At 35.9% G+C, this 27,974-nt stretch overlaps 2 protein-coding genes across 2 annotated transcripts; one reads left to right on the top strand and one right to left on the bottom strand.

Annotated features, from left to right (window-relative positions):
- Positions 1 to 476: 476 nt before the first annotated feature.
- Positions 477 to 4,591, bottom strand: LOC145594292 (uncharacterized). Its single transcript, XM_081650627.1, has 2 exons — positions 1,400 to 4,591; positions 477 to 1,358 (listed from the first exon to the last, which is right to left on the bottom strand). The coding sequence occupies exons 1-2, from the start codon at positions 4,589 to 4,591 to the stop codon at positions 477 to 479; spliced, it is 4,074 nt and encodes a 1,357-aa protein (XP_081506753.1).
- Positions 4,592 to 8,365: 3,774 nt separating this feature from the next.
- On the top strand, positions 8,366 to 27,873 carry LOC145594293 (uncharacterized). Its single transcript, XM_081650628.1, has 5 exons — positions 8,366 to 8,942; positions 16,000 to 16,523; positions 19,589 to 19,836; positions 26,044 to 26,110; positions 27,625 to 27,873. Exons 1-5 carry the CDS (start codon positions 8,366 to 8,368, stop codon positions 27,871 to 27,873), a joined length of 1,665 nt encoding a protein of 554 aa, XP_081506754.1.
- Positions 27,874 to 27,974: the final 101 nt, after the last annotated feature.

The raw sequence follows: 27,974 nt of genomic DNA on the forward strand, positions 1-27,974 counted from the left end.
AAAGACGCTAAACTAGAGTTATTCCTGTACTTTTTTCGAGGTTTCCATAATTTTATTTAAAATTTAGAATTTTTTTAAAAATAAAATTCTAAAATCAGTCCAAAGCGGTACGGTTCGGGTTTTGGACCTATTTTTTCGGTTCGGTCGGATTTCGGTCTTAGCTTAATCGGTCCGGTTTTCGGTTCTAGAAATTAAAAATTTCGGCCTTCGATTTAGTCCGATCCAGTCTTGGACCGATGAACAGCTTTAAATAGGAAGATGAACCAAATACTAAAAGGGCCACATTACTCATTTCAAAATAAACAAGAACTTAAAAAAAAATTCACTAAAATCAAGTGAGAGCTTTCCATAAGAAATGCTCTAAAATATCAAAATTCCCTAATTACATCCCCTTTTAACAAAATTTCCACTATACTGTCCATATCAGCAATTCATTATAATTTTTTTTTTTTGACAATAGCAAAGGGACATACAACTTAACTAGAATAATTAAACATACTCTTACGGCAGTTCCTAGCAATGTTATTTGCCCTACTAACTTGGTCTCTTGGCACCTGTAGGATGGTGCATCTATTGAAGGAAGCACCCATCTCTTTTATCTCACTTACCGTCCATGAAATTTCCAAGTCCATACCGTTGTCATTTCTAAGGTTGTTGACGAGGGAGATTGAATCAGACAGAATAAGGATACCCTGTTTGCCTTGAGCTTGAGCCCATTTCATCCCTTCCAAGCATGCCCAGGCTTCACATTGAAGGGCTGAGTTCGCAGTTCCATGTCTACCTCCTTCCCTTGTTGTCATAGATGGCTCATTTCCTATTGCGGACCAACCAATCCCTGCCCTCTTGGTCTTTTTATCCCAGGAACCATCAACACAAACCATGAAGCTATCAAAGCCATCTTTTGTTTGCCCCAACTGGACATGATTGAAACCTGGAGGGGGAAGATTTCCAACCCGTTCCTCCTCCATAATCCCATGTTGTCGTTCTTCCCTATGTGCAAAAATCTCATGGTCTTTCATTGCTTGGTCGATGAATTCCTTAACCAAACTTCTCCCCCGATTCTTACCATTGTAGCACCTTGCATTCCTTGTTTTCCAGATTCCCCAAAGAGTAGCTATAAACAAGGTACTACGGGGGCCATTCTTACCATCCTCGCTATAAAACAGCAGGATATATGCTTGGATCCAATCTCTCAGTGAGTCGAACCCAGTAGAGTCAGAGCAAATTGCCAGAGAACTATGCCCCCAAACTTCTTTTGCTAGAATACATAATCTAAAGAGATGTTGGCTGTCTTCGGGGTTCTCCCCACAATAGCTACACGTTTCATCCACAGGAATCCCCCTATTAGCCAAATTAACCTTAACAGCAATTCCATTATGGTAGAGTTTCCACAAAAGACCTTCCATTTCGGCTGGATATTCAGCCTCCAAATCAGCTTTATAAAATCTTGGTCCTTATCAGTGTGAAGGACACTTCTTGTTGGAACCTGTTCTCTCATAAGGAAGTAATAGCCTGTTTTAACTGTATATCTTCCCGAGGGGTGGAACTTCCAGTAGATGAAGTCATCTTTGATTGTAGATGGAAGTTCCATTGCTAAGATAGACCTTGCACTTTCCCACTCAAAGCATTCCCTTATCCTTCCCGCTCTCCAGGTAGCTGTTTCCAAGTCGATGAATTCACTAACCTTCCAGTTCCTAGCAGCCCCTAGGGTTTGATTAGCTTTAACAATAGGTATATCCCCATTAACCCAAGGCATGCTTATAGCCTTAATATTATCACCGTTACCCACTTTCCAAGCGAACCCCTGTCTAAAGACCTCTTTTACCCTTTGGATGCTCGATCTTCCCATTGATGGATTCCCTTTACGAACATAGGGTGTGCCAATTGAACATAACCCACAAGCCTGCAAACCTTTGTGTACCTTTGATAGTAACAGCTGTGGATTTAAATGCATCCTAGTTGCTTGTTTGAATAGCAGGGCGTCATTAAGAGTTGAGGCCTTCCTGATTCCTAGGCCTCCCTTGCTTTTAGGGAGTCGGGTGACAATCTTACTAACCCAGTGCATACCCCTATTCTCGCAGTTTGACCACCAGAACCTAGTAATGAGAGAGTCCAGTTTGTTGGTTATACTTTGGGGAAGCTTAAGGCATTTCATAACATGGGCTGGCATGCTAACCAAAACCGTATTTATGAGGATTAGCTTTGCAGCTTGTGACAGCCTCATAGGGGCCCAAGACATGATTTTCCCCGACACCTTATCAACCAGATACTGGAAAGAATCCTTTTTCTTTCCTTGAATGTCGATTGGGGCTCCCAGGTGAATCCCAACATTATCAGTTTCTGCCATAGCCAGAATTCTTCTCATTTCTGCCTTCATACCATTATCTGCACCCGGGGAGAACTTGACAAAGGATTTCTGAAGGTTTAACTGCTGACCTGATGCTGTACCAAATCTAATAAGAATATCCCTTATGCACGTGCATGCCCTTTCATTTGCTTTAAAGAAGAGCATAGCATCATCGGCGAAGAAAAGGTGCGAGATGGAAGGAGATCTCCTAGAAATCTTCAAACCTTTAAACTGGTTGATATCCTCAGCCAGACCTAACATTCTTGACAGTATGTCCATACAGAAGATAAAAAGGTAAGGGGAGAGGGGGTCCCCTTGCCTTAGACCACACTCTGGTGAGAAGTGTTCTGTCACTTTCCTATTGATGATAGCTTTATAACTTACAGTCGAGATACACTGTGATATCATCTGAATCCAGTGCTCAGAAAACCCATAAGCTTGCAGGACCTTAAGTAGGAAAAGCCAATCTACTCTATCATATGCTTTTGACATATCAATCTTCACAGCTGCAAAGTTCGAGCCCTTTTTTGAATTAATAAGGTGGATGAGCTCGTGGCTTAGGAGGATGTTATCTTCCATGTACCTCCCTGGAATAAAAGCATGCTGATTCTCTGAAATCAAGTTTGGGAGGATAACCTTCAGCCTATTAACGAGACACTTCGAAACACACTTGTAGACCGTGTTGCAGAGACTAATTGGTCTGAATTGGCTAGCAGTTTCAGGCACCTTTACCTTTGGAATTAAAACCAATAGAGATTGGTTCCACTCCTTTAGCATATTTCCCGACCTCAGAAATTGATGTACACTCTCTGTCACTAAATGTCCCACCTCATTCCAGTAAACCTGAAAGAAATCCGCAGTGAACCCATCTGGCCCCGGGGATTTGGAGTTGTGGATCTTCAACATTGCGTTTTTGATTTCTTCATCGGTGAAGGGCTTGTCTAGCCATTCTCTATCAGTGTCCAAGAGACAAGGGATATCCAATTCCCTAAGGAGCAGATCAATGTTCTCCCCATGATTACTTTGAGTATTAGGCTTGTAAACCTCTTTGATTGAATTTAGGACCACCTCTTCCACTTCCTTTTGCCCTTCCACCCATGTATCATTTCCATCCCGCAAAGTTATAATCTCATTGTGTAATTGCCGTTGCTTCACCTTCCTATACATTGTAGGAGTCGAGCAGTCACCAAATTTTATCCAATTTGCTTTCATTTGTTGTTTCCAGAATTCAAAGCTCATTTGGTTTTCTGGAGCAAGTTGATTTATGAGGTTGATATAATCCCCCCCTTCATTGACCGTGTTAATATTCATTCCTGTGTCATGAAGATCCCTTGTGACTTTCCTCCAATTAACACCCCATAACTTCTTGTTTTCCAAACACCAAGATTGCAAGTTTGTTCTTACCCTTGAAAGTTTCCTTGCCACTTGGAACATAGGTGAACCATGAACTTCCGCCCTCCAATTCCTTTCCACAAGTTCCTTAATTTCCGTGAAGCGGAGGCACCAATTCTCTATTTGGTATGGCCTATTAGAATTGGGTTTGGGCCTCTCTATGTTGTAGGTGATAGCTGCATGATTAGAACAAATAATAGGTTCATGCACTATTATACCATCCGGTGAATGTTGGAACCACTCTTCCGTTATGTAGGCCCGATCTAATCTTTCCAAAATAAGGTCATTTCCCTCCCTTTTGTTACTCCAAGTGAACCTTGGTCCCGAGAAAGGGACCTCCGTAACATTACTACTAAATCTCCAATTTAAGAAGGAATTAATGCCTCTAATTTGATTTGTACCTCCCATTTTGTTGGATCCACTTTCTACTTGGTTGAAATCCCCAATTACTAGAACATTTTTGAACTCGTCCAATAACCATTGGAGTTGTTCCCAAACAATCATCCTATTTTCTACTTGAGGCTCACCGTAAAGAAACAAGACATACTTAAATCTTCCATTAGCTTCATAGATTTTACATAGGATAAAGTTCTTAGTAGCATACAAGCATTCAACTACATTACTAAACCATCCTAAAACTAAAAGACCTCCACTACTTCCTTTCGAGTCACAACCAAAACTCGAAGTAGGGTGCAACATACATAACTTACTAGCCGCATTCACAAAATTCGTTTTTGTTTTCGAGAGAAACAAAAACATAGGTGACTTAGTCAGATAGAGCCACACTAGATAAGGAATTGCAAGGGAGTGTGGATCATTCAAGCCCCTACAATTCCATGCCACAACTTTCATATTCCATTTGTAGGCCTCTTTGAGTCGGCCGCCTCACCATTTGAAGAAATCCTCACTGATTCAAAGATTGAAATTTGCAAGTCAATGTCCATGTCATCCACTACAACCCTTAGAGCGGAAGTCACCTCTTCACTCTTTTGCCTCTTGAATGATTCGGAAGATGAAGAAGAAAACTCTTGTTGCCTTTTGTTCCTTGCCCTCCTTAGAATATCCTCATCAATTTCGACCCCTAGCTCACGAGCCATATCCGGATCCGAGAATGCCTTTAAGGCAAATTTCCTTTTCCCTTTGCCATCCTTCTTCCATATGTTGAAATCTCCCTTTTCGGACCACCTATGGAGCCTTTTAAGTCTCTTTCGTTCCACCCAAGTTTGATCCGACTCACTATATCGAACCGAACCATCATCACAAGAGTGAGGGAGATGCTCTATTGCTTCCCTTATTCTTTCCTTGTTGTTGGCACTATCATCATAGTTAAACAAGTCAGTAAAATTGAAAGAGCTAAGATGCGATACCGGAGTGTTCGGAGGATCAAATTCCGTTAGAGGGAGGTTTGGCAACCCTCCAAGATTTTCCGGCGATAGTTGCAAGAAAGGGTGAGTAGTCCCTCTCGAAACCCGGTGCAATTCTCTTATCTCCTCCCTCTTTGCATTTCGGATCCCCAAAGCAAGAACCGTACTTGCTTCAATCACACTAGCATACTCCGCATTTGATAGATCATCATCACTATTTCTTCTCGTTGCCACAATAGATGAGTCCATATACCCATTTTGCGCAACCAACCCATGATCATTGCCGATGAGAAGCTCACCCCTATAGCCTGCCGAGCCAAACTACTGCTGCCCGGCCCACGCCGGAGCCGCGGCCCACTCTGATATCCCAAGGGTGTGGAACAAGGAACCCGGTCCACCCCCTTGGCCGTGCCTTTGCTAGGCTGACGATGATTCCCGCACCTCATAAGTCGAGCCCACAAAATTGGGCCGAGGTGGGGGGGGGTGGGCTACACGAGGGAGATGGTGGCAGCCACCCTCCAATCACTTGGTTTGGGTTTCTTGGGCCCAAATTGAGCCTTGTTTCTCCACCTTGCACATCACTGAATAATTGCCTTCGAACATTATTTGTAGAAATACCCACATTAGGGTTAGGGTTATGCTGTTGCCTCGACACCACAAACTCGGCATAGGGGTCATTTCCCAAGCCGAGTCTTCTTCCAGGGGATCTAATCAAATTAGGTTCAACCTGATTAATTTCCTCAAGCTCAACTAGCTCGGATTCATCATTAGAAAAATCTTCATTTCCGGATTAAAAGTGGTCACTTTCATTACTCTCCGGTGTCGAAGCATGCCCCTCGAATGGATGATCCGCCTCGAACACTACCTCCCTTGGCACCCTCCTAAAGATCGGGTTATCTTCGGGGTGGTTGTGATGCCTCAAGTCCACCCCCGAGTTGCGAAACCTGTGCCAGTCAGGTAAGCCGCGAATAAAATTCGAATAAAAGGGGTATTCTCTTGGACCGTAGAGAACTCTTATGCCTTCAGCTTCGACTTCATCTAACCTTCGTCTAACCCTCCTTCTCGCGGTGGTTGGATGAAGGCGGCAGCGAGAGGTGGCGTGTCCAGCGCACCCACACAGTTTATAGAATTTGTACAAGCCCTCGTACCTTAATTAGGTACACCCATATGACCCTATTCCCTTCTAGGGGTATGAAACACCCCGGAATCAAAGGGATTGATAGATCCACAAGGACCCTAGCCCGTAGCTCAGCTTGAATTGGCAACCCTTCTCCTTCGAGGTCCAACTCCTCAATATACCCCACGTGCCTAAAGATTTGTCTTGCCCAACGTTCCGTGAGATAGGCTAGGGGTAATCCATACACCCTAACCCATAGTCTTGTTAGAGAAAAACTCATTTGATGAGGCACATAGTCGATTTGATAACGTCTGAAATTAATAAATCGCCCATCTATGGTTGCTGTACTGACTCGAACTAAGGCTTGCTGGTCTTCTACCATGCTACATTCGAAGAGGAAGTAAGGCCCCGACCTATAGACTCTTATTTCCCCACTTCTTATCCATCTTGAGTTAACAATTTGTTGTACCAAATAAACAGAAGGAGGGTGAGGACCTACGAATAGGCCTATCACACTCAAGTTAAAATTAATGTTGACATTTTCAACATTAAAATCTGGAGGGTTGGGTATTAATGGTCCCCCTCTCAGATCTGAATCATCTTGCTCATTATGAGCATTAGGAGATTGGTTGGAGTTATGCATAATTTGACAGAAAGAATGAAGAGAACAGTAAGAAGAGTAGAGTTTAAGATTAGAAGAGTTAAGGAAAAGACAGAGAAGAAGAATGTTGAGTTGATAATCAATGGTGCAGCTTAGTTTGCATTTATAATCGAACAATAGTTATTGGAAGTCGAAAAATTTTGAGCGTGGGGAGCAGTGGTTTCGTGTAATTAACCACTAAATAATAGCTAGCCGTCTCTAGCTAATTCTTGCTGCACTAGTAAATAATCAGAGCAATTAATGCACTAATCTGGTTGGTTACAAGAAACGGTGGGAGGCGCTCAGCTTTCTTGGAGGTGCAACTTGGTTAAGAAAGGTTGCAGCCTTTAATTGGAAACCGAGAAGATTGTATGATAACAAGAAAATTTTTTGAACAATGGAAAAGGTGAGTTAATCCAAATTAACAGCAAAGATATTGTAAAATCTCCAACCTAAAAGGAGTTATACTTAGCCAAATCTCCTATACTGAAGCAAAGATAAGGATTAGATTTGCATGCATGCAGTAGCAGTACCTTCAAACTGGTGTTTGATGAACCCTAGCAAAGCTAGGAGGAACTCACTTGAGGTGAGAGAAGCTCTCGTTCTAGAGAGAGAAGTGATTTCTCGGTCCGTAAATGTTGATGGAATTCATTTCATTATAAGTGGAAACACACTATATTAGAGTGAGGTTAGTATATATATTACTTTACTACTCCTACAATTGTATTAAACATAAAATTATAGGCCTATTTTAATTAAATTGTATTATGGATAGGTCTATTTTATTAATTAGTTAGAATTAAGTATTATATTATTTTTTTTATATTTATAAAATTACATTATATTATTAATAAGAATTGTAGGAGTAGTAAAGTAATATATATACATACATTTATATATGGTGCTAAAACTATTTTCTATTTTAATTGAAATTAACTCAGTAGCCAAAATAATAAAACTGCGTGCTAAAAAAAGAATAATATTGGGGATAAAATTTTATTTTAATATGTTGAATTATATATATTAATATTTTTTGTTAAAAATTTAGATTCAGGGCCAAATAAGAAGGATGAGAACGATTTTATGTGCATAATTTTTGTATAGAATGTGCTATTTTTTGTACTAAATGTGCAAAAAAAAAAAAAAAAAAAAAAGACCCAAATTTGACTTGCATAAGTTTTGAACATATTGTGCACTTTTTCTGTTTTCTATAAAATTCAAATTTTTATCAGTTCAAAAAGCAATTATGCAAATTTAGTGAAAAACTATGCACATAAGTTTTGAAGTGGAGGGAATATTATGCTAAAATAATTCTAAGAAGATTTGACAAAAAAAAAGGGGGTGGGGGGAGTTTCGAGGGAAAAAAGTCGCACCAGAAAGTAACACGAGTTATGTTGTTTTTTGTATCTTTTAGTTTATGTTATTTGATTAGACTAGTCAAATAATAAAATAACGATGGTTTTTTTTTTTTTTTTTTCCTAAATGCAGAAAGCTTTTGTGAAAAAATGATTGAAAAACATCACAATTTAATCAAAGAACCTGATGAAGAAGGATTTACAATAGTTCACACTTGGGTATGTAGCGACAAAGAATGGTTATTTACATTCATACTGAACAGCAATTGGAAAGTTCCATTCGTCAAACTTATCAATACCCCAGATTACAGTTGCCAAAACAACCCTTTTCATGTTGCTGCAACTGTTAGCAATCCAGCAACGCTTCAAATTGTTCAGCTACTTGTACAAGCTTTCAAAGAAAGTTGTCTGAATTTGGGAAACCTTGAGGTTTATCAGTTGCCATGGTTTGAAAAGAATAATAATAATGAAGGACCTCTGCACTTGGCATTACAAAATAATCGTGAAGATCTTGCATTATATATATTGTCACTATATAAGGGTGAATATATTGATGATCTACTAGATTATTATGAGCCAAAGCACAGTACTTTGTTTCTAGCTATAGACAATAATTGTCGTGAAGTTACCAAACATATATTGTCAAGATTGAGTAAGGAAAGAAAGACCTCATATATGAAGAATCCCTTGGATGGCCAAAATATATTGCATAAAGCTACACATAAAGGTACGTAAGATTTCGCCCACTCTAGTATCATTCACTTTAGTTATTTTTAATTAATTATTTTTAGCAATTATCATAATTATTTTTATAACATGTGCTCCGTTTAATTTTTATGCTCCTTTTCATTTTACATTTTTTATAACATGAGCTCCTTTTAATTTATATTTCTTAACATGTGCCCCTTTTAATTATAACACTAGTGTGTATCCTCCCGGGTTGCTAGTTTGTGTACTTAATTATATTCGACTATTTTTATAGTTAGTGTGTGTAGTGTTTCGGGCATTACTACGAATGTCACCTTTTCTTTTCTTTTTTTTTTTTTTTTTTTTTTACATCGGTATTTATATTTATTCTTGTGAAAAATAAATGGATTATATTACCTCTAATTTACTTAATAATTGAAATGAATATATAAAATTATGTTAAACTTGAAACAGTAATAATAGTTGGTTGAGATGGTAAATGTATTACATATATGTATTGGAGGTTATGGGTTCAAATCTTGTTCAAAGCATATTTTATTTTGTTAAGTGAAGTGGCTAGCTTACGTGGCGCATATACTTTGGATGATGATGTGGCATTGAGACATAGCACACATACTTTGAAGAGTGCCACGTGGCACCGTTCCTTTAAAAGGAACGCCTTTTAATATATAGTATAGATATCGCCAAGTGTTACGGCACGTAGGCTACAAATACGTATTATTGTGATACATATGATGCTAAGTAAGCGAATTTTTGATAGATTTTTAAATATAAAAATGTTGTATAGAGTTTTATTATCGATATATTTCTTATATTTTATATATATACAAAATAATGATAACTTTTAAAAATATCTTATAACTCGATACAATTCCCATCATAAAATTCGTTTAAAAAAGTTCTTTAAAATAAGAAATCATAATATATTTAAGGGAAATTCTACATGGTGGCCTCAAAGTTTTAGTTTTTCTACGTGGAAGACGAAGTTTTTTCCAACTCTCTTAAGTGACCCCAAGGTTTTGAAGAATTATACATAGTGCCCTTTTTTAGGTTTTTGGCTAACCTTTACAATTAAAATGGTTAGCCTTTGTTTTTTTTTATTAAAAAATAATTAAATTATATTTAGAAATAATAATAAAAAAAAAGGAAATTTAAAAAAAAATACCCAAACCCACGACCACCCTCCCACCACCACGTCCACCATCCACAACCCCAACCCCCACTGTTGGCGCCACCTCGATCACCCTCCCTTCCCAAACCACCGTAACTCGACGACCATAAACAGGCCAAACCCGTAACCCAAAGTCCCAACCTCCACCCTTTGAAAACCCCAAAAGTTGGCCGGAAAAGTTCGGTCGCCCCTCCCCTACACCTCTAAAAGATCAACGCTAGGGTTTCGTGTGTGTGACGAGGGACAGTTGAACTTTTTTGGCTTCTTTTAGGGGTTTTCGATTGGTGGGGGTTGGGGTTACGAGATTGGTTAGGGAAGGGAAGGGAGGGAGGTCGGGGTGGCTGGCTGACGCCGAGGGAGTGGGGTTTTTGGTTCACGCCGGCGCCGTTGGGGAAGGGGGTTAGGCGCGCTGGCGTTGGGGGCAATGGGGAAGGGGGTTAGGCGCGCCGGCTACTGTGGGTGGCTGGCTGGTGGTTTTCTTTTTTTTTTTTTCTTTTAAATTTTTTTTTAATTTTTAATTTTTTTTTTTTTTTTTTACTTATGGCTAACCAAAAGCTAAAAAAGTTAGCCAAAAAATCAAAAAATGGGCACTATGCATAATTCTTCAAAACCTTAGGGCCACTTTAGAGAGTTGGAAAAAATTTCGTCTTCCACGTAGAAAAATGAAAACCTTGAGGCCACCATGTAGAATTTCCCTATATTTAATTTTGAAAAAGTTGCCACCATTAATGCCAACTCCGCCCCCATCCACAGATATTAATCCCAACTTCAGTTTATTCACTATCACTGCCAACATTGCACCGTATTAATTTTTATCACCCCCAACCGGTCACCTAACTTGGTATTGCAAGTTACCAGACACGTGTCAACACATGATATGTCCAGAAAAAATCAAAAAAAAAAAAAAAAAAAAAAAACAACCCTTACCCAGCAGTAGGAGGCAATCCTGCTACCTCCGGCAGGTGGCACTCAAGGAAGCTCCTGCCGGAAGGAAAGGCATCTCCAGCCTTCATTTTTGCCCCCATTGTCGGAGGGTTATCATACACTATAAATACCCCCGCATATGCCACATTAAGGGGGTTGATTAATCTCTCTCTCTCTCTCTAAGCATATTAAGCTTTATACCCTCCCTAAAGGCAAACACTTACTTAGCCATCGGAAGGAGGTTCCTCGAAACCACCCCTGAGGGCAGTTAACGTTCTCTCTCTTGTAGGTCCTCCAGAGGCGCTGACGGAGTTTTTCAAGGTTTAGCCCGAGACCCCAGCAGGTAGCCCGAGACTCCAGCAGTGCAGTCAGTGGTTCGGATATTCCCATCGGAGTACACCCGAAACACCGTCCCTTCGCTTGTGCCAGCGAACACATGCACAAACAGCCAGCGACCCACCACCGCACAATTAACCCTAACCCTAAGCTTAGACCCACCACCACCAAGAACAACCACAATAAACACGAAAACAGACCTTAAATTAGAAAGTAGCTTTGAACTTCACCTTATATCTAGTTAATTAGGCAAAATACAACCATGAAAATTCTAAATCTAAGTTTCATGGTCAAAATTGACCTTAAAAACCATACAAAATCAAAAGCAAATTCAAGGTGGGGCATTAGCAGGCGTTGAAGGGCGGCGGGGGGTTTGGCGGGGCTACAGCGGCTTCCGGGAAATGAGTAGTGATAGTAGATAGGGAGGACGAGAAAAGAGAAGGAGGACGAAGAGGGTGAAGAAGGAGATGACAAGAGAATGAGGACGGAGAAGGAGAAGAAGACCGAGAAAGAGAAGATGGAGGACAAGAGAAGGAGGATGGAGAAGGAAAAGGAGAAAAAGTGAGGCGGCGGCCAGCGCTTCAGGGGGAAGGGGTTGGGTTGCCGTGGTAGCGGGCTGGCCATGTGGCTAAGGGAAAGGAAGGCTGAGAGGATGGGGATTTTATTTTTTGTATTTAACTTTTTATATTTCTTTTTTAACCTATCATGTTGCTACACATGTGTAAATATCATAAATCATCAACGTTTACCTCTTCAACCGGTTCCAAGTCACTTGGAGATTATAAAAATTAATAGGGTGCAGATTTGGGAGTGATAGTGAATAAACTGATGTTCGGATCAATATCCGCGGATGGATAGGGATGTCAGTTGGGCGGATCAAGTAGGAGACCCGCCCCACTGGGCGGGGATGGGTCCCAGTTTGGCGTGTTGTAGGGCGGGGATGGGAGATAAAAACTATACTCGCCATGGGTGATGGGGCGGGGTGGATTTTAGGTTGTACCTGCCCCATACCCACTTCATACCCACCCCGTCTCACCCGCCCCATACCCACAGCCATGTATGTTATTACGTATAAATGTCTCTACATTTTTTACTATTTTAAACATAAATTAAATAAAAATAATACTAGTAGTTTAGTAAAAGTATATAACAAAAATGTGTAACTTAACAATGATTTTTTTAATCATTATGATGCAATATAGATGTATATGGAAGGTGGGGATTATGTGGAGGTGGATATTCAAGTGGGTGTGGGGCGGAGATGGTTTTGGATTGTTTCCGCTAGGGCGAGGATGGGGAAGAATTTTGGACCTGTCGCGGGCCAGGGATGGGGATGAGAATTTTAGGCGGGGATGGGGATGGAAAAAGCAACATCCGCACCACCCCATCCCATTGACATCCATAGGATGGAGCAAAGTAAGGATTAATTGTGGCATTTTTTTCTTTAATTTATTTACAAAAATAATAGGGAATTAGTGAAAATATGTTTTAATCAGGATCATTTCATTATGTTTAAATATCCTGCATTATCAAAATGAACTAGTGTGTGTCCCGGGCGATGCCCCAAATTGCTAGTTTGTACTTTGTACTTCTTAAATTTGATAATTATGTTCAACTGTTTGTATAGCTAGTGTGTGATCCGAGCGTTGCCTCATATGTTACGATTTTTTTTTACCTCATATGTATTTATTTTCTAATCTTGTGAAGAATAAATAAATAACCTCTAATTTTACAAGAATATATAATGTTAATTGTGTGAAATTTAAAACACAAATTATACAATAAAAGTTGGTTGAGAAGGTAAGTATATAAGTTTTATTTGTTGGAGGTTGCAGGTTCGAATCTAGATCAAATCATAAATTATTTATTTATTTTGTTAAATGAAGTTGCAAACGCACGTCACATGTACTTTGAATATTGACATGGCATAGTGACATGGTGTCATATACGTTGAAGAGTGCTACATGACACCGTTCTTATAAAAGGAACATCTTTTAATATATAGTATACTAGGTTAAACCCCGTGCAATGCACACGGATTTTGTATAATTATAATAAAAAATATATAATATGCGGAGTAATAATTATATAAAAGAAGTGAATCAATTAACGAGGTGTTAAAACGCATGAAATACACTTCGTATTAATAATCTTCAAACATGTGATAAAAAAATATTTAAATATGTAATAGTTATAAAGAGCAAGTTGATATTTTAGGAAGTTTATATAAAATAAAAGTCATAATGTATTTTTAGAAAATTATTTTGACGGGAATTTTTTTTAATAATATATTGTCAAGTATAAAGACTAGAATAGACCCAGTCTACAATAACTTATTGTAGACCCAACCTTCTAGTATACCATATGAATGTGATTATATCATACGAAATGTTATTATATTACTACAAAAGTGATTATATCATCCTGAAATTGTTACGTAAATGTATCACTCAAAAAGTGAATTTATCATTATAAAAAGTATCAAATAGTAAGTTACATCATTCAAAAAAAGATGATTTTTAAACTTTATCATCCTAAAGATAATTATATAATCTCATTAAATGGTTTAAAATGAGATTACATAATTCAAAATATAACTCACAAAAAGATAATTATATCATCTAAAAAAGTGATTATATCATCCAGAATGTGATTACATTATTTGAAAGTATCAAATTTTGAGTCTACAATGACCGGATCCATACAAGACCAAATGATTGTCAAGTGTCCTTTTAGATATTGTAGGACCGTATTTAAAATTCAATCCAAAAGTTTATCTTAAACTTTTATCAACAATTTGGACATCACTCGTACAAAAAACATTATTGTTGACCAACCTAGTTTGTAAAGTACACCTTCTTAGCATTTGGAGTTTTGGGCCTCTAACATTGGGCCATTTAATGACCAGCCTAGTTTAAGCTATTTTGGACCCAAATAGAAATTAATGTTATTTTACTACCAACCATGTATAAAGTGATTATCATGCTTGTCAAAAAAAAAAGGGTAATTATGAGGAAAAATTGTTTTTTATTTTTTGTTATTTAGTCTCATTTAGACATGTTCACATTTACTGAACTAAGCTGAACTGAACTCAACTGCTTGGAGCTGAATTGAACTGAACTGAGCTGAAATAAATTTTTATGAGAGAAGAAAATTACGAGTTGAACTGAACTGATTAGAGCTTAACTGAACTAAACTAAACTGATTGGACCTGAATTGAACTGAAATTAAGCTGAAGTGAACAGCCCTAAAGTTTCAAATTATTTTAAATTTTTACTAGAAACCAACTTGATTGAAAAACGATACTTTAACTTTAAAAAAAAAAAATTAACTTTTATTTAAGGAAATCAATTGGTAAAAATAATCCCAATTTTTGTCTATTCGTTTAAAATAATCCTAACTTTGAATTTTTTTTAAATAATCCTAACTTTAAGGGTTATTTGCTTAAAATGATCTCAACTTGTTATAACAAGTTAAGGTGACATGTGTCACTATGTGATTATTTGAAAAAAATATATAGAAAATATTATAAAAAAAAATAAAAACATAATTTTTTTTAAAAAAATCCAACTCCGGTCACCGACCACTCTCCCTCCCTACCACCACCCACATCCCTTTCCCCATCTCGGAACCTGCCACCACTAGATTCCCCTCCCCAATGTTAAATTCCAATACAATATGAAATGGGCCTAGCTAACCCTAACAAGAAGGAGGAGAGTTTAATTTGGTCCACAAACTAGGCTTAGGAGCTTCTATATATACTAAAACTAATTGGCAATAGTAGGATTAAACTCTACCTTATAAAGTGGAACCACCTCTCATCTTTCTCCAATGTGGGACACTCACAAGTGGCTGCAATGGATTTCAACACCCACGCCAATAAAATGTGGTTAGGAGGAAGGCCGACAAAACCGGAGCGCCTGCTTCATCAGAATGAGCACTCGCTCTGAATTAAATATGAATTTGGGTCTGATTTAAGGTACTTTGCAGCTGTTATTAATGACGTGAGGTGGAGGTAATTGCAGTGTGGTTGTGCCACTGCTGCTGTTGGTGGCAGACAGAGATGCGTGGGAGTTGGCGTGTTAGCTGTGGTGGAGCAGAGGTTTGTTTAGGTTGTGATGGGGTTTTGCGGCGGTGGTTTAGGAATGATCGAGGGTAGGGGGTGTCTTTGATGGCATGGGGATTGGAGGTGGTGCGTCGTAGGGTGGGGGTAGGGGACTTGGCTATTAGGCTGTTGGGGAGGGCTTCTAAAACGTGGGTGGGGTTGCGTGGGTGATCTGTTTTTTTTTTAAAAAAAAAAATTTAATTATTTTTTTTATTCTTAAGGTTTCTTTTTTATTTTATTTTTTTTAATATTTCAACTAATCTCTTGGTGACACGTGTTATTGAAAGCCTAAAAAAGAAATTTTCTTATTAACAAGTTGACGATCAATTGGGACCATTTTGAGTGAATGACTCCAAAGTTAAGATTATTTAAAAATAATCCAATATTTGAGAATATTTTGAGTGAATGATCAATCATTGAGATTATTTTTACCAATTTTTTTCTTTATATAAAGCAAAATATTTATAGAGAAAATGAGATTTTTATTAGAGACAGAATAAAGTGAATATGATGTATAATTTTTTGCTATTATGAAAACAGATGAAGTGTTTGGGACTTTCCTAGTTAATGAAGCATCAGAATTCATCATGGATCGAGACAACAATAAAAAATCACCTTGGGATACAGCATATGATATTGGTCCAGCATGGTTTATAAATGCTGTACTAAGAAAGAATGAATCTGTGTTCAAAACAGAACCATTGGCTTGGATTAGCGCATGTGAGAAAGGTCATGTTGCAGCTCTTTGTGCTTACATCAACCATAATCCTGGTGCATTTCGAGATCTCTGTATTTTAAATGAGGATTCTCCTTTGCATCATATAAAACTCTTAAGCTTAGCAGAGTATGAAGAGTTTCTTAAAATTCCACGCATGATAGATCTAATCAATCTTCAAAATTCCGATGGAGAAACACCTTTACACAGAGCAATACGGAAAAAGGACATCTTTTTAACAGAAACGTTGCTCGGCATCAAGAAGATATTATGTAATATCAACGACAGCCAAACTGTAACTGCCATGGACCTGCTTGCACACGCTTGCAAGAATAATGGTAAAGAGTGGGTACGTTTCCATCCATAACTTTTCTCAATTTACAACATTTGTTGATGATATTTTATTTCCTACTTATTAACCTAAGATTAACACATGCATATATATATATATGTATGTACTTTCTCTGTTCTTTTTTACTTGACCTGTTTCTTTTATCACGCTTGCCAATGCAAAACTTTAACGATCAATATCTTTAATTCTCCATAAGTAAAAAATTATAAAAGTCATATATTATGATAGTACTTATTGAGACGAATTCAAAAAGATCTCACATGAATTTTTTTTTCCTTACATATTATTCACAAAAGACGGTCAAAGGAGGGGTGGTGAATAGTGTAAAAGTCAAAGCGGGTCAAGTAAAAAAGAACGGAGGAAGTATGTATTAATCTATATGTACTTAGAGTGACAAATTCAAATAATTAGTAAATTTGAATCCTTAAATAACGTAGTCACAAATTAATTTAAATTCTTGATTGAGGGGGTGTTACTCTTAATACTTTAACTAGATTAATCTTGTGTGTTGCATTATTTAAAGGTTAACGCTATATGTAGCCTAAGGGTTATGAATAAGCATTTAATAGTTTTTCTAATTAAGTATTAATTTAGGAATGCATGACTAAGGGCCTGTTCACATTTACTTAATTTCAGTTCAGTTCAGTTCAGTTCAGTTCAGTTCAGTTCAGTTCCAATCAGTTCAGTTCAGTTCAGCTCTTAATTTCCCTCTCACATAAAATATTCATTTCAGCTCAATTCAGCTCAATTCAGTTCAGTTCAGTTCAGTTCAGTTCCAATCAGTTCAGTTCAGTTCAGTTCAGCTCCAATCAGTTCAGTTCAGCTCAATTCAGTAAATATGAACAGGCCCTAACTCACACGTAAATCAGTGTAATTAATGTTATTTTTTCAGTTGTTTTTTTCATTTTTAGTTCCTTATATGTAGCTTTTAGGACTATATATATAACATTTTCCTTAATTATTTAAATAGTATTATTACTTCTTAAAATAAAGTAGTATTGAGTTTTTTCGAAATTGTGTAGTCATACTCTCATTATTTTTTTTTTAATGATTATTAATTAGTTTTGGAACTTGGGATGATAAAAATAAGGTAAAGTTGGTAGCACTCAAACTATAAGATTTGTACTAGTAATTAAAGGGTTATTGTTGGTACGCATTGCACCCAAATCAATAATTAGTGGTACGTAGCACTGTCAAAACGGTTTGACAGTTCGGTTTCGGTTCGGTTTGAAATCGGTTCGGTATTCAATCGGGTCGGTTTGGAATCGGTTTAATTGTCTCACGGGTTGGTTTTGGTTCGGTTTAAATAGTTATCGGTTCGATTCGGTTTCGGTTTATTCTTAAGCGGTTTTAATTCGGTTCGGGTTGTAAACAGTCCGGGTAGTAAACGGTTCGGTGCAGACGGGTTGCAGTTTGCTAACGGTGCGGTGTAAACGGTTTTTATCCCGGTTCAAACAGTTTCGGTTGGAAACGGTTTCGGGTTAGAAACAGTTCGGTTCTTTTTTGGTTCAGTTTATAACTGGTTCGGTCCTTTTTCGGTTCAGTTTATAACTGGTTCGGTTCTTTTCGGTTCAGTTTATAACTGGTTTGGTTCTTCGATGGTTTAACCACTTTAACGTTATTCATATCGGTTCCATTTCAAGTTTACTAAATTACGGTCCGGGTCGGTTTTCGGTTTCAAAAAATAAAATGTTTATCGAGTTGTTTGGATTCGGGCAGTTAAATGGTTTTGGTTTGAAATTTGATAGTACTTGCTAACCTTTTTCGTTCACAAGTTTTATATAAAGTCGCGAATCATTTCATATTTACTATTTAGGCATCATATTATAAACAAATTCTCATTGATTTTATAAATACATATTATGTTCTGTTTCAAGTTTAGTCATACTGATTTTACTAGTTTATTACGAAGTAGATTATAAGAGTTAGTGTATTAATGTATTACTGTGTTTACAATTAGGTTATTATATACTTCTTATTTAATCATTTATATACATGACTAGAGGCAATAGTGTTGCTAATAGTTTGAGGCAGGGCCTGAGCCTGCTTGTTTTGCTCTTGTTTGTGAACACTGATTATCATTAATGAATGATTTGCCTTGCTATTTTAAAAAAAAAATATTCTAAGATTTCTAATATTTAATCCATTTAATTATATTCCCGTCAAAAAAAAAATCCATTTAATTATATACAAAAGGTTGTAAACGGTTCGATTTAGAAGCGGTTTGGTTCATAAACGGTTCGGTTTATAACCAGTTTGGTTTACAAACAGTTCGGTTTTTAAATGGTTCGGTGCAAACGAGTAGCAGTTTGCTAACGGTTCGGTGTAAGCGGTTTTTTTGCCAGTTTAAACGGTTTCGGGTTGGAACCGGTTTCGGGTTAGATACAGTTCGGTTCTTTTTCGGTTCGGTTTTCTTTCAGTTCGGTTTATTTTTGGTTCGGTTTGTTAACGGGTTCGATCCTTATACGGTTTAACATTATTCGGGTGGATTCGGTTTCGGGTTTACTAAAATACGGTTCGGGTCGGTTTTCGGTTTCAAAAAAATCGGTTTTTAATCGGTTCGGTTCTCATTTGGGTCGGTCGGTTTCGGACAGTTAAACGGTTTCGGTTTGAAATTTGACAGCACTAGTGGTACGCATTGCATCCAAATTAATAGTCAAAGTTTTGGGTGTTGAGTGTACACCTATAGTTTAGGGGGTTAAGGTCAATTTTGTCTATAAAAAAAAGGATGATGTCATAAACAGTTTAGTCGGGAAAATTTTTCGTAAAACATATGTCAATCTATGATGTCAACATGACTTTTTTTAGATTTTTAGTTGTTGTTAGTAGATGAGAGAATGAATAAGGTTCTTTTACAGCTTTAGAATGCCTAGGGTTTGTCAAGAAACCATATGGATGAATTTCATGACAACAACCTCTTTAATTAGCCCAAAATGATTTTTTAGAGTGTTTCTCTTGGCCTTTAATACTTGATAGTTTGATACCATCACCTTGTTGAAAACTCATTTATTTGTATAATAGATAAAATATCGATCTCTTTCAAATTGTACAAATTATTACAGGATCTCATGTGCAAAAGAATTGGACTTGATCCAAAGATAAAGACAGCATACTTCCAACATAGGACAAATTTGTTAGATGTGCGAGCATCACTATTTGTGGTAGCAGCTCTATTGGCCACCATTACATTCACTGCCGGATTCACTCTTCCAGGTGGATTTGATCAAGATACCGGTGATGCACTTTTGGGGAAGAAGGCATCTTTTTTAGTGTTTTTGGTGTCTAATACAATGGCCTTATTTTCTTCAATGTTAGTGTTGATTTGTCTCACATGGTCCATGGTTTTCGAACCTAGTAAATCGTTAATATTGGTTGATCGAAGCATGGTACTGCTCAGGGTGTCACTCAACTGCACCTTACTAGCATTTATGAGTGGAGTATACACTGTCATGGCCGCAAAGTCCTTTTGGGTAGCCATCACTATTATTGTCATCATAAGTTCACTCTTAATAATTTCATTCCACAAGGATTTCTTGTATTATATCATGGACAAGTTCCCAGCTGCAAAAAAGGAGTGCAAAGATCCACTACGATATATCGAACTGGTAAGTTTTGATTACTTTTTAAAATTTGTCTTATCAATAATCAATCAATCAATCAATAACTATATACTAAAGGCGAATAAAAAATGACACGTGGCAAAATCTAATTAAATAATTTCCCTCCAATTTTTTTTTTCCTTTTTTTGTCAAATTATCTTAGGCAATTTTAATACACTATAATATTTTCTTTCCTACTTAAACGCAATCTTTCCGTCCCAAATTCAATAAAACATTTTTGTAACAACTTATAGAAAATTTAAGCATAATAATATTATTTAAAAAGATATGCATAATTTTTAATATAATAAGCTCAATAATGAATTTTTTCATACTTATTATAAAAAAAAAAAAATCATAAAAAAGTTCTTGAAATAAAAATATTTATAAATTTTGGTAAATCCGTGCATTGCACGGGACCATAAGCTAGTATTCTAATACGAGTAAATCAGTTCCTCTATATCAGTATAATGTCCTTCAGTTTTGACCTATTTTTTTTTTTTTTGCTATTATAAATAATTAATGTTAATAAGTACAAGTTGTTATTGGTTTTGTATTACCCAAATTTCTCTATGTGGCTGGTCATATCATATGACCAGCTATCATGGGGTGAATTTTTCAGTATTATATGGCTTATTTCATCAATGTTACATAAATTACTCGTTCACACTGATAGGGGTTGCTCAGTCAGTCTGATGGGAGTTACTTAAAGCTCTTTTACAAACAGACATACGGTGTGTCTAGCAGTCTAGTCACATAAAAAACGCATTGCTTGTCTTAATTTAGTGGATACTAAATTTTTGATTAAAATTTTATTTATATAATATCAATAAAAGATTATCAAAGTTGATAAAAAAAAACATCAAGTTTGTCAATTATTCTGGATTGGAAGGAGTATATTTTAAATTTCCTATATAGTTCCTCTGTTTTTACTAAATTTTATTCCTTTTGTTGTTTTTAATCAACAATTTGACTTTTCTATTCTTTTATTCGGTAATTTTAATAAATACACACGATTACAGAATTATGTTGTCATGCAAATATGCAATATATAATTAATATATTATTTACAATTTAAATTTTCATAATATCAGTTTATAATTTATACTAATTCAAAATTATACTTCCTCCGATCCGTATTTAAAAGAGTATTCCACTTTCCTTTTAAGATCATAGAAAAATAAGTGTTCTAATTTGATCTGATTTTATTTATTTATTTTAACTTATAAAGATAATTTATTAATTTCTCCCTTACTAGTGGCCCCCCACACCATGTTTTAAAAATCAAAATCACGATCAAATGTGTGCATCGGTATGTGTGCGGTGTGCCTAGTCAAACTGTTGTAATTACAAAATTAGAGAGAGTTTTTTCTTTTCCATTTACAAATATTTTTCTAAGTAGTTTTACACACTTATACTTCCCGTTCTATTAATATTGCAACAATGGACTTTTTACACTATTCATCACTCTTGTTTGACCATATAATATGATTTATACGTTAAACAAAATATAGTCATGTGGGATCTTGTTGGATTCGTCTCGTAAAATACTTTCACAATATCAACTTTTTATAATTTTTACTCTTACACAATTACAGATATTTAGCATATAAAATGTGCTTTGGAATGCGTAATTTCATCATTGTTGCAATATTAATAGAACAGAGGAAGTATTTTATTTCATATATCCGTTTTTTTAAAGTATTAAACTTTAACTAGTTAAATTTTAGTCAATTTTATTTGCTTTTATAAATTAAGAGGTAAGTGGAGTCAGGGGCGGAGCCACGAGAGGGGGGGGTGGTGGTGGAGGCCCGGCCCCCCGTGGCCCAACTGGTGATGTATAAAATTATCAGCTCCCCTGAAGTGACTAATAAATAGCAAGTATTTAACCTACATATCATGTTGTTAGTGATAGCCCAGTCGGTTGTTGGAGCTTTACATGCTGAGGGAGGTCTCAAGTTTGACTCCCCATTATTAGCGTTTAGTTTTTTTTTTTTTTTCTTTTCTTTTGGGTTAACTGTATTGTTCTTAGCTCCCTTAGATTTTTATTCCTAGATTTGCCCCTAAGTGGAATACTAAAAAATTTGAAAGTTAACAAAATTTTGAGTAAAAAATTAGTAATAGGTTTGAGTAGATGAAACAACAAAAAGCGAGATAAATACGTGAAATATTAAATTGTAACACTTTAAAAAAAAAAAATTACTTTTAATAAGAATAACCCTTAAAAAAAATAAAATAAAATAAAAAATTAAAACCATTGGAAGTATTCATATTTTCTTATCTCTCATCCTACTTTTTAACTTCACAGTTCACACATGAGTAGTCCCCGTTTGAATTATCCTTGATTTATATTGCTACATTTAAGGAGTAGAACCCGAGCAAATGTAGTATGAAGCCATGAAGGTGGTATATATTGACTACTTATTTATGTGTGAGTACTTTGTATGTGATTTTAATATTTAAAATTTCCAAGTGACAGCAGTTTTTTTTTTTTTCATTAGTTCCTTAGTATGATAGAAAAATTAGCCAAAAACGGAAAATTGACATATAGATGGAAAAGAAAATCATAGAAGGTATAATAAAGGACGGAAAATGTAATCTAACGATGTACCATCTTGATTGTAGGGGTACAAATCAATGGATGAGTTGGATTCATGTGAACATAATGAGCATAATTCAATACAAAGCGGTAGAGTTTCAAGCCAGCCCTCGACTTCAAGGTTTTATCGTAAAATTTTAAATTTTACATTCCGTTTTAAGAATGAGTAACAATGTAACCTCCATTCCTTTAGTTTTGTGCATTCATGTAATCCATCGTAAACAAACGTTTCAAATTGAAATTTGTAAGATATAATGTCTTGAGTATGTTTATAAATTTAGCAACTACTCCCTTCGTCTCTTTATAGTTTATACAAAGCTTCTTTCGAGCATTTATTACTCATATAATAACGAGAAATAGGCTTTTAGTTTAAGGACGGAGGGAGTACTGTTTTAAAAAAAAAAAAAATTAAATAAATAAATTAAATAAATAAATAAATAATTAATTAAATAAATAATTTAATTTAGCTACTATTTAAAAAGTTGATCCATCATACTTTCCTTTTTTATTTTTATTATTTTTTTTCCATTGGTACCATTGTAGTTTAGGCTTTTTCATTTAGTACCAATTTTTATTTTTATTTCAAAAAATGGTACCACTATCCAATTTATTCTCTACCATAGCATTCCGTCACATAATTTATGTAATATTTGATTTGAGTGTCAAAAAATTGACCGGTTAAGATTTTAATAGGATATTTTAGCCCCTAGCGGCCTAAAGATTCAAGTTTAAGGTCGAAAATACCAAAAAAAAAAAAAAAAAAAAAAAGCTTAAAATTGTCACGATTTATGCGCAAAAGAAAGTCTTGTTTTGTATATTTCAATTTGTTTAGCACAAAAAAAAAATCCGGTTAAAGTGTTGGGGTAATTATGATCCTAAAAAAAATTGCAGTCGGAATTAGAAAAATAAGGACCACAATCGTACAGAACCAATGTTTTATTTACGAGATGCTATAGTGAAAAATAAATCAAAATTACAATGGCATCATATGGAATAAAAATAATAATTGGGGTTAATCGGATATGGTCTTCTAGGCACGTAGCCAAATGTCGCTTTCCTAATAGTAATTTACTGACCCCACTTAGAACAACAGAGTTAACACGGTAATGCTATATATTGAGATACAAAGAAGACTAACTAGGCCAGTCTAACAATGGTTTATGTTTTGTGTTTATCACAAATCTCTAAGAAGAAAACTCAAGAATAACTTCCACTTTTCACAAATATAGCATTCTTTTTTTTTTTTTTTTGAATTAAATATACTTGAATTGAACATACGTTTTTCCAAGATAATTGTCTTTAACATGCACCTAAACATTTAATATCCATTAAAAGACATGTTTAAAAGAAACATAACATAACTTTGAATCCACAAATGTTTAACACCCAAAAGACTCCAAAATTTATTAAGTTACGTAACTTTTATAATTTATCAAGAAATGTTAGCTAATTAACTATGTCATATAACTACACAACTCCAATTCAAGTGACAAAAACATGAGAAACTTTTTTTTTTTTTTTTTTTTTTTTGGACAAAAAATAAAACAAGAGGAAAAATTACATGCCTCTTCTTGCAGCAACTGCAAGTTTATGGGCTTCATATACTATATTTCTGCTTACTTTCCTAATTTCAAAACACTTGAAAACTTGAGAATGCTGCTCTATCTCCTTCACAATTTGCTTAATCTCCCTCTTGCTTTAGGCTCTTCTCTGAAGGCCTAAGTATTACATAAATGTTCCAAAAACATGAGAAACTTATAAGCACATTTATTACATATTTGTTAGGAAAATTTGTGTAAAACTACCCTAAAGATAGGGTCATTTGTGAACAACTACCCATTTTTTTTTTACTAGGGCAGCTAACGCGCGCGATGCGCGCGTCATAGCTAGCCATATCTTGAAGGTTTTTTTGGCTTGGCTATTAAATCACAAAATTAGTTAAATTAACAATAAGAGAAATTTTTCCTAAAAAAAAACAATAAGAGAAAATATGTAATCAACTATATTTAGGTGGTATAAATGTTCAAGACAACTAACATTTATGAAAGCATAAAAGTACATAAATATTTTAGAGGGTATAGTTGTCTAAACACTATTCATTAAAATAGCATCTACATATTAATGGGGATATGTATGTAAATACACATTTTGAAGGGTATAATTGGCATTACACTATTCACTATTCATAAGAGTATGTTTCTACTTTTTATAAGGTAGGGATTTGTTTAGAACTACCCGTAAGTTTGGAAACGTTTGGGTAGCACTACCCACTAACGTTCTCCGTCCAATTAAAATGGTATTTTGGCCCAAATTTTCACTTTTATCAATTACAATGGCCAATTAATGCTAAAATAAGCAAAAACTCCAGTTCAATTAAACCCCCAAACCTTAGAAATCAAAATCCCCAAATAATTTTACACTCATGAACCCTAAAATGAATTCTAATTAAAACCCTAATTAGGTTAATTAAGGTGAATTAAAACCTTTAAACAAACTCGGAGAGTTAATTGGGTGGCAAAAGTGAATAAAGTGGGCTCCGATAACGTCTTAATTGGACAGAAAATGTTCATGGGTAGTGCTACCCAAACGTTTTCAAAGTTGTGGGTATTTCTAAACAAATAAAAAAATGGATAGTTGTTCACAAATGACCCTATCTTTAGGTTAGTTCTACACAAAATTTCCTATTTGTTACAACACGATATGAGACTGTTTAGTGGTATAAAGTGTAGAAGATAATATTAAGAGTATCACTTGATATTATCTTCTCAATATTATCTCTGCATATATCTTTGATTATATTGTTAGGAAATATTATTATTCTTTGTAATCTCCTACTTATGTACATAGTATCTTTTTGTCTAGGATATTATCTTATTTTCCTTTGATAGCTACCGTAGGTATATTCTTAGTTTTCCCTTTGTACTATATTAAGCTTTGTAATTCTATTAATCAATACAACATTATTCATCTTCACATAAAGCAGGGGCTAAGGGGCCTTCTGTATCTCATCTTTTTTTCGTAGTTGATGTTGTCATGTTATTTTTCAGAGTGGGTTTACATTACAGTATCCGCAATCCTCGCAAGGTTTTGTTCGGTTTCAGGGCAACAACTGAACTTAGCTAGGGAAATCACATTTCAAGGTAAGTCTGAAAACTCCTTCGTCAATTCGGCTTTCTTTTCGTTTAATATGAGGAATGCATCAGGTGTTTCCTTATGGGAAAGAAAGGTGTTTCCTTCTTGTTTAGTGTTGACAACATCACAAAACGAATGTCGGATTTGTTGTGCCTAAAATTTTATCCCAAGTTCTTATGTTCTACAGGAAGCTAGGTTACAGGTTGCAGGTTGGCATAACACAGGTCGAAGATAGCTGCACAGCTAGCATTCAGGTACCAAGCATGCCAAAGATATTTTCAGGGAATATTCCTAATAATCTCCGAATGGAAAAGGGTCCAAGATTCCTTCCAAGGAAATAGGAACCACTTCAAGTAGCCTAGCCGTTGAAGAAGACCACTTCAAACGTAGAAGGTGAAGACCTGGAGACGTGGAGAATAAATAGGAACAACCTTGGCCCTCAACTTCGGATTCTAGTAGATTGATGGAGAGAGCCGTTGAGGGCTCCTTGGATACCCCATAGGCTATAGAGGAAATTCTTGTTCATCAGACTGATTTGCGAAATCAGTAAATCAGGGGGCAAAAATGTCTTTTTCCAATTAAAGTTGGGGGCAATATGGTCGCATCGCTTGTTAAAGGGGAAAACGTCTGAATGACATGGCAGACGTTCTTCATAGTCAAACTAACGCTTGACTAGTCATGTTCTAACGTCCGTCCTCAAGCCAATTGTTCTAACGTTCCTGGATACTTTCCCAATTTCTGAAACCCTAAGGTCTACATTCTCACCGATTGTTTTATCAGTGGCCGGAACTATGACATTCCATCGTCGGTGATCAATTGTATGTGAAATTGAGGTTCTTAAGGGTTAAGCGGTAGTCGGAATACAACCAAAAGCTGCAACAGCTTCCGGTCGAAATCAATTAGAACAGGTTAGTGGAAGTACTGAATTTGGTATTTTGTCGAATAGTAAGTAAATTTGCGACATTGTGCTCATGCTATGGTTTCAATGAATACTATTTATGTGTATGGTTGTAATTGGGAATTAATTTTGGCTGTTAGTATGGATTGGTTTGAATTCAATACTGATTGTGTTTTGTAAATTCTTGTTTTACCTATTGTTTTGGCTTTATGTTTATGAAAATTAAAGGGGAAAAGCAATAAATTAACTTACCAAGGTAACTGATTGTGTTGAGTACATAGGTCAGAGGAGGAAGAAGATGCAGATCCACAATATTTTTTTGTTTTCCTTTATTTTTTGGAGAAGGGGGAAGGCCATTAGCTTATCACCAAACGATGTAACGGACTTTGTAACGTTGAAAACTTCAACCGTCAACATAGCCATGTCACCATCAGCAGAACTCAATATAAAAATATTACTTTTGCTGAGGAGGGCCCACAAATGCCGCTGATTAACAACATTTCGTTAATCAGGCTGATCAACCGGGTCGGCCTCTAGGCTATAAATAGGAGTATTATCATTGTAAAAGGCATCACAAAATACTTAAGCCTAATTATAAAATACAATCATAGTGTTCTAGTTGTAGTATTATCTTTCTAATATCAATCTGTAACCTACATTGTAACCAATTCAACCGATACACTTAGTGGATTGGTGGACTCATAGCCACCCGCACTTTTTACCCTTATTCTTGGGGTTTTCTGCGTCATCATCTCGTGTGCCTTCTTCCCTTCCCATTTAGCTCTATCTATGATCCCCTTTTGTTCGTTTCTTGGAATCTGTTTCAGCAATTTTTGCCTTCTTAATCTAGCTGTTATTATTGCGAACCAGGTCGACCCGGTATTCAATTTTTTGATCAAAATAGGATTGAAATGCAATCTTCCTTTCACAGCTGTAGAAAATAGTTGTGAGCAACTCTGTGCTAATTGCAGTGGCATCCCATATTCCAAATGCCCGGCTAATGTTTTTAACAAAGTTTTGAGAGCCAGTTGGTTCATTTCAGGGAATGAGTGGGATCAGACGTGTTTGCTCTCTGCTTTTGAGTTTATGAATATCGCGTCTCTGATTGCTAGCATATAATTACCAGACCAGGAGAAGGAAGACTATATGTACTGGCGTTTTCATAAATCTGGTTGTTTTTAGGTTAAAACAGGGTATGATTTTCTCCAACAATTGGTCAT

This window comes from Chenopodium album, chromosome 19 (genome assembly GCF_948465745.1).
Source record: "Chenopodium album chromosome 19, dcCheAlbu1.1, whole genome shotgun sequence".
Taxonomy (NCBI): domain Eukaryota; kingdom Viridiplantae; phylum Streptophyta; class Magnoliopsida; order Caryophyllales; family Amaranthaceae; genus Chenopodium; species Chenopodium album.